The 12,733-nt window shown below is 26.8% G+C and overlaps 1 protein-coding gene across 2 annotated transcripts; it reads right to left on the minus strand.

The window, feature by feature from the left end:
• Positions 1-4,935: 4,935 nt before the first annotated feature.
• On the minus strand, positions 4,936-12,515 carry LOC101488446 (WAT1-related protein At1g25270-like). Of its 2 annotated transcripts, XM_012716950.3 has the most exons (8): positions 12,253-12,515; positions 11,660-11,777; positions 11,148-11,210; positions 10,735-10,851; positions 7,744-8,002; positions 7,500-7,658; positions 5,740-5,891; positions 4,936-5,493 (listed from the first exon to the last, which is right to left on the minus strand). In XM_012716950.3, exons 2-8 carry the CDS (start codon positions 11,737-11,739, stop codon positions 5,286-5,288), a joined length of 1,038 nt encoding a protein of 345 aa, XP_012572404.1. In that variant the 5' UTR covers positions 11,740-11,777; positions 12,253-12,515; the 3' UTR covers positions 4,936-5,285. The 2 variants fall into 2 exon arrangements, with proteins under 2 accessions (XP_012572404.1, XP_004504933.1); XM_004504876.4 differs by lacking the exon at positions 12,253-12,515 and having other exon boundaries at positions 11,660-12,237.
• Positions 12,516-12,733: the final 218 nt, after the last annotated feature.

Raw genomic sequence — 12,733 nt, forward strand, 5'->3', positions numbered from 1 at the left:
GTTATATATATAAAAAAATAATTTTTTTATATATATATATATATATATATATATATATATTCCTTTTTAATTAGTTGGATAAAATTGGAGTACTAGACCAATCAACAAAGCTCCATCGAACAAGACTCCACCAAATCAAAAGATGCTGCTTTATATCCACATAGCATTTATTACCTTCACCTCGACGAGAATCTCGACTTTGTTTTGGTCGCCCCACAGTTGAATGACTCAAACTAATATAATTGGAGCCGAGCAATGAAACACGTGCTTTCATGGAAGAACAAGATTCAATTCATCAACGGTTTGCTTCCTTAACCTTCTTCTTCACATCCTGATCATGATCTTTGCGATCGCATCAACACATTGGTGATTTCGTGGATCACCGAGACTCTATCACCACATATTTCACAGAGGTACATTTGCATCGACTCTGCCTTTGCATCTATGGTCTGATTTGCGTGATAGGCTCACCAAAGGTAATCATTTTTGTTTTTCCGGTCTACTCCGTGAACTTCACTCAATTAAAAAACAATATCACAATTTGTCAACTTTTTTTACTGATCTTAAGATTCTTTGGGATGAATTCAAAGATTTGCATGGTTGCGCCCAACATCTTCGCGTACTTGCTTTGTTCCTTACACATGCAAATGAGCATCGCTGTTAGAAGCTTCAAAGATCCATAATATGTCACTTGTTTCCTCAAAGGATTGAATGATAATTATTCCAACGTTTGCACTCAGACTCTTATCGTGGATAAATTACCTTCCATTAGCAAGGTATATTCTTTGGTTGCTCAACAAGAACCTGCATAAAATCCTTATGCTCCCGATTCTATTATTTTCAGTGTGAATTCTAGAAATACCAATTTTTGTAATACACAACAAGTTGGATGTGGTAGAGGATACGGTTAACCATAGTCTCACATGTTCGGCACCAATTGCCGTAAAACCAATCACACAATGGATTTTTGCTACTTCAAACATGGCTTTCCACCTGGGTACCGTTCAAATAAAAACCATAATCTTAATCCATTTCCTACTCCTGAAACCAAGTCTATTCAACCATCCAATTCAATTCCAGAAGACCTTTCTCCTTGATTTTCAAAGGAAGATTATCACTACTTGGTTAATCTTTTTCAATAATAAAAAAATGAGACCTCAACAACTTCTTCAACACAAAAACATTCTAGGCAACCAATACCCACTTGATTTCTAGTGTTTCCAATACAGGTTCTATTTATCAAAATTAATCTATTTGCATTTTAGATAAGGGTGCTTGAGATCATGTTTCTCCTTTCATTCATTGTTTTTTCAAAATTGAAAGGATAAAACCTGTTTCCACCATTTTCCCTAATGGAAACACGTTTCTTGCACATTTTTCTAGTTCTATTTTTACTTTGATAAATATATGTTTCTTAATGATGTTCTTTACTTACCTAAATTCTAATTCATTTTAATTTATGTTTCCAAGTTAAATATTGATTTAAACTGTAAACTAATTTTTAGTAAAAATTCTTTCAATCTTCAAGATTTACATACCTTGAAGATGATTGGGATTGTGAAGCATCTTAACAATCTTTATATTCTCAAAAGAGTTCATATTTTTCATCAATTAGTGTTTCTTTAGATGACACTACTACTTCTTGTAATAAACTTGTTTTGAGCTTGAAGTTTGATTCATTTGATATATGGCACTTAAGATTAAGTCATCCCTCTGCTTCTGTATTGAATCATATGTGTAAATTTTTTCCCTATATTTCAATAGATAATAATGTCGTTTGTGATTTTTGTCATTTAGGTAAATTTTCTATGCTCCATTTTCTCTTAAGTTCTAGTCAATCTTTACACGCTTTTGATTTAATCCATATTGATATTTGGGGTCCTATTAGTGATATTTCAATTGATGGTTATAAATAATTTTTAACAATTGTTGATGATTACACAAGGTTTACTTGGATTTTTCTTATGCAATCCAAGTCAGAAGCTAGACCTAAACTACAAAACTTCTTATATTTTGTTTCAACAGGATTTTCTACAAAAGTAAAAAACACACGAAATGATAATGGTGTTGAGTTTAATATGCCTCAGTTTTATTCTAACTTGGGAATTTTGCATCAAACTTCTTGTGTCGAGACTCCTCAACAAAATTGTATTGTTGAAAGAGAACATAGATATTTGTTGAATGTCACTAGAACTTTACTTTTTCATTCAAAACTTCTCAATTTTGTTTGGTCTTTTGCTTTATGTCATGTTGTGTTTTTCATCAATAGATTAATTTCCTCTACTTTAAAGTTCAAAACACCTTTTGAATTGCTTTAAAACATGCCACCACTTTTATTAATTTAAAGGTTTTTGTTTGCTTATCTTTTGTCTTTACCTTACTTAATCAAAGATCAAAACTAGACCCTCGATCTCGAAAACTTATTTTTCATGGTTTTAAGTTGATTTACATACTCATGATGTTTTTACTTCAAGAAATGTTGTTTAATATGAACATATATTTCCTTATACATTTTTTCGTTCTTCTACTACTAATACTTCTTCTTATGATTTGAATGATTTTGATTCTCTGAGTGTTGATGATGCTTTCCTTTATAGAAATGCTAGTCATCATGCAAGACGCTCATGTGTTCCACATTCTCATATCCATAATAATGTTAGTCTCTGTGATTCCCCTATCCACAATAATATAAAATTTTTTCTGCCATAAGCCATGCCTCTGATAGTGCAAGTCCTCATATAAGAAAATCTTCAAGACCTAAGAAACGCCCTGCTTACTTGCAGGATTTTCAATGCAATTGTGCTGTAACAGATACAATGTCCTACCTCTTATATCCCATTTCTCTTACTTTGTCTTACAATAGTTTATCTGTTTCATATTTTACCTTTGTTTCCTCCATTTCCTATATTCAAGAGCCTACTACTTATAAGCAGTTTGCCAAACATCCATGTTGGGTTACTGTAATTGAATCTGAAATTGCAACACTCAATCAAAATAAAACTTGGCTTTTAACACACCTCCCACATGGTAAGAAACTCATTGGGTGTAAATGGATATATAAGGTAAAGTATAAAGTTAATGGTTCCATAGAACAATATAAAGCATGTTTAGTAGCTAAAGCTAAAGGTTTTACTCAAATCGAATGTATTGATTATTTTGACACATATTGTCCTGTTGCAAAACTTATTACGATAAGATTACTCTTCTATATTGTATCGTCTCAACATTGGCATATTCATCAACTAGATGTCAACAATGCATTCTTACGTGGTAATTTAGATGAAGAAGTTAACATACAATTACCTCCAGGTATATCTAGCTCTAATCCTAACCATGTATGCAAATTATTAAAATATTTGTATGGTTTAAAACAGTCTAGTCATTAGTGGTTTGCCAAACTATCATCTTCTTTACACTATATAGGCAATTGTCAATCTGCATATGATCATTTGTTATTTATTAAGGCATACAATAACACATTTACCGCCTTACTGATTTAAGTTGATGCCATTATTGTTGCAGGTAATGATGTTGCAAAAATTCAATCCATAAAGCTTTTTCTTCACAATCCTTTCAAAATCAAGGACTTAAGACAATTAAAGTATTTTTTAGGACTCGAAGTCGCTTGCTCCAAGGCTGGATCACATATTTAACAAAGGAAATACACCTTACACGAAGTTGGCCTCCTTGCTTCCAAACCAGCAAACATTCCGATGCAGAAAAATATAGTTTTCAAAGGATGCAGACCACTCCCATACTTGATTGCATATAAGAGACTCGTTGGGAAATTAATCTACCTCACGAACACTCATCTGGATATAAGTCAATACATGACAACCCCTACTTCTCAACATCATTAGGTTGTCATCCAAGTTCTCCGATACCTCAAATTATCTCCAACACAAGGCATATTATTTTGTTCTTCTTTTCCACTTCAACTCAAAACTTTCTATGATTCAAAATAGGAAAGCTTTTGGATACACGCAAGTCAATTTCAGGGTTTTTTTTCTTCCTATGCGACTCCCCCATTTCATGTAAATCAAAGAAACAAGCGACCAACTCAAAATATTCGACAGAGTCTGAATATAGAGCCATGGCCTCCACTATTTGTAAGATTCAATGGCTCACACATATCTTCTGAATGACATTCAAGTTTCGTACATCAAACCAACTTTTGTATATTTTGATAATCAATCTACAAGACATATTGCCTTGATTTCTTCATTCCACGAACACATAAAACGCATTGAGCTCAATTGCCACATCGTTCGAGAGAAACTTCAGCATCAACTATTTCATCTCCTTCTAGTATCTTCTTTTTAACTAGTAGATTAATTTACCAAGGCTTTGGATTCAAAACCATTTCAATACTTTTCTTTCCAAGCTTTGTGTCACTTCCATATGTTCATCAGCTTGAAGGAGGGTATTAGACCCTATTGATTGTCATTAGTTGTTAGCTATATTTCGATTTAGTTAATTATATATTTTGTTAAAACATCCACAATGATAAATATCAAAATAAGTGTTTGAATGAGTCAAGATTTACTTCTTTCCATCTCTAATATTAAAATTTCTCTCAAAGTTCTTATTGAATAGATCAACTCTACAAATTTTTATAAAAATTTAAAACTATTTGATACTTTTAAATGAACGTGTAATAAAATTTGAAAATAAATATCAATGGTTGAATTACAAAACTTTATGTTAATATAATATCGACGCTTGATCATTAATATATTATGTTAATAATCAACGGTCAGATTAATAAAATTCGTTGTTGATATTAACTTATTAAGGGAATTAACTAATCACATAGTTACTCTATAAATCAACAGATCGTCACACAATATAAACATAATTTATTTATATTTTTTTTAATGTTAATATTTAATAAATGTTTCATTAAATTAAAAAATATAATATATCATTTATGACTTGTTTTTAATGGCAGGGCCTACATGTCATAGAAGAGAGATATAATGTCTATACAATAACACAAGCATTGGTCTCAATTAAGCACTCTCATATTTTCTCTCAGTTATTAATTTGTGGTACCTATTAGCTAGAAAGACTCCAACCGGAGATGCTCAAAATTACTAATTTATTTTCTTAAGCTATATAACGTATTTGTTGTTGCAAGTCTCTCTTTTGATTCCAATGTTCGAAGCTCGTTGAGGTAAAGGCTTATAAGATTCCTCTACAACTTTGAGGAACAAAAAACATGAGAGATTTGTCACAAGTTAATAAACTGTACCATTGACATGTAACATGATTATAGTGGAATATTATTTATGATTGTTGGTAACATTCCCAATAGTAGTGGTTTGAGTTCGGTTGTTTTGGACACATTTGTTAGGATTAGGATTAGACATAACAAACTCTACTTCTTCCAACTCATTGGTGATTTCTAACTGAGCTTTCTTTTTCATTTCCTTGCTTTTACTCCAAAGCACTGCATATAGACCGCACACTATCAACACTGCTCCAGTCACACTATATATATACAACCAAAACATCAAATCAAATGATGCTTCATGCATATGTGAAAAAGTTATTAAAAACTAAAATAAGAAGTTATGAATTATATCCTATCCAAAATAAAATATGAACAAAAATAATAACTGAGACATTAATGTATCTGATTTTAAATTAAGATTAGATACATTAAAATTTAAATTATTATTTTTATTTTTATTTTTATTCACGTTCAATAAATGACAGTGAAGATTTATAATATACCTTCCTAAATATAACTTCTCATCCAACAACAAATAAGCAGAGATAATCACAAGTAAAAGCTGAAGAGGATTAAAAATAGCCACAAATAGAGCACCTCTCATCTTAATGCACCAAGCAATGACATTAATCGCTATTCCAGAAGGTACAATTCCCTGCATCAACATTCACTTACAATTAACAACCTTAATTTAGTGCTAAATAAGCATAATTTGATCATTTTGCTATGACATGTGTGTAAATTCCTAACTGTATAATTTCTTTTGAAAATTATTTCCAACACATCTAACACTCTTGTAATATACCTTCCAATATTCTCTCTATAGTTGTATTACCTTCATTTTATTTTTTTGATAAAAAAATTTAAACTAGGAGAGACAATTGCAAGATTTGCATCAAAATAATAATCAAGTGAAATATTCCGATCTTAAATTCAAGTTATTATAGGTGTGGATAGAAAATTCAACCATTTGTGTTAATCTCAATAGGTGAATTGCATTTATTTTATTATCAATTGATGTTTAAGATATTTTACAACATATTACAAAAAACAATAAATAATATAATTAGTATAATATTTTTACTAAAATATATTTATTAATCATTTGAGTATTAATTTTCATAAATATATTGTTGTGTACAATGACTTGAAAGTAACGCCTACATTGTTTGTTGGAGGTAATTTTAAAATAAAATAATTAACGTATAACTGTTGCTTAAATATATAAATTAAATGAAGTAAATTTCTTGTGAACCTACCCCATCACGTGGGTTCTATTCTAGTTTAAATATATTTACTAATTTACATGAATTCAGTTTAAGTGTAAAAAAGATGTTGGAGAATACCTTGTTGCTATTTGTCTAACTTTTTATTCATATTTAAATATACATAAATTTCAAATAATTAACTCTAATTTTACTAAAATAATAAATATTTTCTCTATCCTACGATGAATGAGTCATTTAAGTATTTTTATACATGTTAAGAAAATTAATAAATAAAAGAAAAAATAATAATTTTACAATTTTTTTACGTATTTCTTTTACAAAATCAACCCTTGTATTAATTATTGAATTTTATTTTTTACAAATTAAACTACTCAAAGAATTTGAAGCCTAAACCTTACGATTTGATTAGACTGTGATTTACTAAAGGAACAAATGAATTTTCATTGGATTATTATAGCATTTTAAAATGACATTTTAATTTATTTATTATAGTAAAGTGAAATACACTGTTTTGTAAGCGATACAAGTAACATTAATTAATTAAATGGTATAATTAAAAAAATTGTATTTTTTCTATCACAAAATGAATAAATTATTTGAACATTTTACGATATTAAAAAGTGTATAAATAAAAGAAAAAAATAATATTTTTTTATCAAATAAATAAATAAATGTATAGTAAAAAATTTGCATTAAAATAATGTAAGAAATATTAATTAAATATACAATTAAAAAATTAAAAATTAAAAATGTAATTTATTTTGAATAATTAAAATTTTATTTTGAAAGTAAGTCATTTATTGGAATTGAAAATGTAATTTATTTTGAATAAGTTAAATTTTATGTTCAAATTAGTAATGTCTAGTGCAACGGAAAAAGTAATTAATATTATTTTGAAAAGAAAAAAAAAAGACAGTTATCTTAAAACAATTTTATTTTATAAATGACTCTTAGAGATACGAATGATGAGAGACGTAAAGTAGTAAAAAAACTTGAATTGTGTGATGAAATAAAATAGGATTGTACGATGATACCGAATAAAGCATAGTGAGAAGCCTGATATCAAAACCGAGCTTCCATTGAGTCCAATCCCTATCGACACAAAGAGCAAAAACAATAGCTTGTAATGCTCCCATTGTGCATATCAATGCTGAGCATGAATGATGGCTTGGATATTCTTCATTCAACTTAGCCTGTGCTATATATATATTTATAGTTATATAATGGACCCATAACAATTCAAATATCATATTCTTATAACTAATTTAATTTAATTACCTGGATGATTAACCACAAAGAAAAAGAGCAAACGCTTCCTATGGCACATGGAACACCCACCAGTTTATTACTAAAGTCGACATGTTGTGGTATATGCCCATTTTGGTTCTTATGTGAATGCATAAGGTTGATCTTTGAAGACCAAATATTAATTTCTACTCCTTTGTAAAGTGTCATCAGCATTGCCCCACCAATGCTAACTATTGTTCCTATTACCTTCACCTTTCCCTCCACTATTCCCCAATTTAGCTTTTCCAATCTATGAAAAATCAAATGTACTAGTATATACTATTATAATTAAAGGGGCACTCATCATTCTACTTTATATTATAAATTGAGTATATAGTTTTCAAATTACAAGGTTAATAGTGAAGTACTGAAAATATAAAAACAATTTACTTGGACGTCTATCTATATATATTTGTACAAACATCTATATGCATATTGATATATAGTCTTAGCTCAACTGATAAAATATCGATATTGTTCGGGTTCGAATTCGTAGTTTTATTAGTTAATTATCATAGAATTTACAATATCTTATATATTAAAAAAAGAGTGTATGTAGTATGAAGTATTATAAATAAAATTAGAGAATTAACATGTATTATTATTACAGATAAAAAATTTGTATTTAAAATAGTAGAATTTTTGTTTCTAAAAAAATTATACATATTTTAATTTTTTAAGATATAATTACTATTTGTGGGATTTTCAACATGTGCTATCGACAATTATTATAAATTGAGTAGATAGATTTCAAATTGGGAATTTAATAATTTTGTATTGATGATCGACAATGTAAAAACCATTTAATCGATCTCATGTCATATAATATTACTTTCTAAAACTTTGTGCTAATATATAAATGTATTGTGAGTGTTATAAAAGATATGATAAGAATAAATTATAAAAGATATGATAAATTTTGTGCTCATATCTGTATTCAGTGTTTGATAAATTAACATAAAATAAGTTAATCCATAGTTTCATCGTATCATATCTTTCTAGTTGAAATTTTTTATCTTAAATATGAGCTAGATTAGAAACCAACAAGATATGATAAGATCAATAATTTACTAAATTATATTTTTAAAATATAAAATTGAAATATTAATAAAATATAAATATAACAACAATTGATAAAATATACTCTAAAATATAAAACTAATTAAGAGAATTTGTAATTAAACTTAAAAATAAAATAATAATAATAATAATAATTAATTTAAAAAATGTTTATAATTTTATCACAAGAATAATTTTGTATTTTTATATAATTTAATAAATTAGTATTCAAAATTATAAAAATATAAAAATTAATTGAAATTTTGAAATAAATATAATTTGTTTACAAGGGTATTTTTTTCATTTACATATAATATATATCATTATCTTTATTTACATTATAATAAATAAAATAAAATTATTTGGTTAGTTGTGATTTTATTTTTAAAATTTAAATTATTTATTTACTAGTGTAAATGAATTATTTTAAATCTAAAGTTACTTGATTACTTTTTTAATTTTTTTTGTTGATTTATAATATTTAAAATATATTTAGTTAATTTTAAAAAAACTTATATGTAATTCTTTGCAATAGTTATTTTGTTATATAAATATAATATATATTATAACATATCATGATGAGAGATGTGTATTAAACACATGACCAAACAAAATATCGTTATTTTGTTGATTATCATGTGTGTACCTAACACATGATATGAATATGTTACTCCTATCACTATCATATCTTTATTCAACTTTATATCATATCTTGCACATCAAACGAGTTTGGGTACCAAGATCGACTTCAAGTGATAATAAACTACATATTTTTTGTTTCCATAATTTTTTTTAGTACGTATAATTTTTTGATTTAATTGCAGTTTTAGTCTCCCTATTTTTACCAATTCACAAAATTGATCTTCATATTTTAAAATCTAACAAATTTGGCCCACAATATTGATTTCTTAATTAATTTTTTTTAGTATCTATAAACTTTTTGGCTTTATTTCACTTTTAGTCCCCCTATTTTTACCAATTCACGAAATTGATATCTTATTTTAAAATTTGACCCCTCATTTTGATTTCTTAATTAAAAAATGAGGACGTGACATGTTTTAAATAACATGGAATATGATACAAAATGTTAAATAATTAACACCAAATAAATCACAATAAAACTTCCTAAAAACTTAACTTATATATAAAAACTCATTTAAATTTTAAAAGTTTAATTGCAGTTTAATCCCTCTATTTTTACTAATTCAAAAAATTGATTTATCTATTTTAAAAATTAACAGTTTTGGTATTTCTTTCAAATTTTTGAACTAAAAAATGACAATTTTGACGTATTTAAAATAATGAGAGACACAATTCCATGACATATAACCGTTTAGACGCGTTAATTATTCATATGTCATTAATTAAATTACAAATATAAAAAAATTATGAAGTTGAAATTTAAGTTTTTATCGTGTTTTATTCCAATTTTATGGATGTTAGTCAATTTACATCATCATAACATATAACACGTTATTTAAAACATATCACGTGACCATTTTTTAGTTAAAAAATTATAAAAAGATACCAAAATTGTTGACTTTTAAAATAGAAGAATTAATTTTGTGAATTAGTAAAAATAAAGAACTAAAAGTTCAATTAAACCAAAATTTAAAGAGACATGAATCGACTTAATTTTAGAGACTAAAATCCTTGACGAAAATTGTTGTAAGGGCTAAAAGTCCAATAAATTTTTGAAGGTAATTGAGACAAAATTTTAAATTTTAATTAACTAAAAACATTTTTTAAAAATAAAACAATTGCATTGCGATGTATGATGGAACATATATGTATAGCATTATTATTGTTTTTTTATATCAGATTTACATTGTTGGTATATATATAGTAAATTAATAAAATTTTAGATTAATGTAAAGTGAGAGTGTTGGTAGATTAATTTAATATGTAGGGTGAGATATATACCCGATGGATATGGCCATGATGAAGGTAATTCCAGGAGCAAGGTTGTACATGGACAACATAAACGTTGCTGAATTAAAATCCAGGCCAAGGCCATAAAGATTTAAAAGTAAACTTCCCCTGCAAAATTTAATGACCATTTATAGATATCTTAATCGGTTCATTAGTTACATTAGATATTTACTTATTTTACATTAATTAACTGTTTATATAATTAACTATTTAATGTTTATATAACTTTGAATATAATTAATTATCTCTAATATAAATATTATTTAATTTAATTTTTTTTATTTATCTCTTATCAATTAAAATCAACAATCGTAATATCTATAATTAATTATCTCATTTGAAGCATACTATAGGTGTTCGAAAATACTATAAGGAGGAAAAGATGAAGCATTCAGGTAGCGTACCCAAACAATCCTGAGAAAAATGCTAGATAAAGAACCTTCCAAGTAATCTTTGGTCTCTTCTTCCTTCATAACAGAAAAGTAATAAAAAATATATTAAATAATAATAAAATTATTGAAAATGATACGTAAAACTCATATAGTTAAAAAATAAAAATTGATTAGTATAATTCATTATATTAATTAATATAGTGATTATCATACAAATTACTAATTTTATATATAAGTTATTTTTATATATACCAAATTAAAAGATGAAATAAATTTAAAAATAGTTAACCAACGTGTCATCAGATATTTTCATAATCTTTCAAACAAAAAAAGATAAATTTAAAAAATTCAATTTAGTTTTAGTTGTAAATATAAAAAAATAATGCTAATAAGTATTATTTGTTAAAGAAACGAAAAATAAAATTTTGAATAAAAAATCTATATAAAATTTTAAATGTATAATTTTTGTATAAATATAAAAAGTTATCTACAAATAGTGTAAGCAGTAATTAAGCAAAATGGACCTATCAAAGAAAAAAGCAATGAGAAGAGTGAAAGCCGATGCAATAGTGAGACGGTAAGCGGAAGCCACTCTCATACTCATTCCATCATTAATGGCAAGTTTGTATATTATATTCACAGCTGCATATGAAACTTGCACAATCACCATTAGCATCATTGGTTTTATTCCTTGCAATATTCCCTTCATCTTCACAATATATATTAGACTCTATTTTTTTATTTTTTTTTTGTGGTGGAAACTGGAAAGTGTAGCACAGTGGAAGAGTAGATGTAGCACAATATTGGAGTATATTTATATAGAAGGGGTATTTTGGGATTTCAATTTTTCATCTATGCTTGTATAACACGTCACCGTTTAGGGGACCCAAGAGGATCTCAAAATTGTTTTCAATTAAAAGTTTTAAAATCGTGCTCTAATTTTATTTTTTCATATTAGTGTTTTAAATAGTTAAATATTTGTTACTAATGCCGTTTGGATTGTTTTAAACTCAGTTTCTTAAATATTAAAAAAATTGAATGAGTCTTTTTTTTCAATGATCATAGAAAAAATGGGGCTAGTCCCTAATTTTGATGCCCGAGTTAGACTTTGAGCAACCTTGTTAATTTTCCTCGTCACAAGATTTGACAACATTTGTGTTACAATGCTTCCATTGATTGAGAGCTTCAAGCACAACACAACCTTCCTCTTTTGTAATGCAAATAGTGCATGTTACATTTAACAATCCCATCATTCTGTGAGCGAACTATGGTAGTGTTATGTTTATGCTGCGAGGTGTTTTCTCAACAAACATGATCATGATAAAAATCAAAATGGCAAATAAACAATTCATGAGTTGTCTTATCAAATAAGTATACAGAACACTTAAGCCAGATTTCACACTTATAAAGAGGTGGGAGATGTAAGAAAGACAACAATAACTATTTTTTTATTTATGAAGATACTATATTTTTTTATTTTATAATGAAGATACTATTTTTTAAGAATAAAGAACATACATTGTAAATTTAAGATTATATATCAACAATCAATCACAATTTATCAATATCTTTAATAAATTAAAACCCAAAAAATAATT

This window comes from Cicer arietinum, chromosome 6, assembly GCF_000331145.2.
Source record: "Cicer arietinum cultivar CDC Frontier isolate Library 1 chromosome 6, Cicar.CDCFrontier_v2.0, whole genome shotgun sequence".
NCBI classification, from domain to species: Eukaryota; Viridiplantae; Streptophyta; class Magnoliopsida; order Fabales; family Fabaceae; genus Cicer; species Cicer arietinum.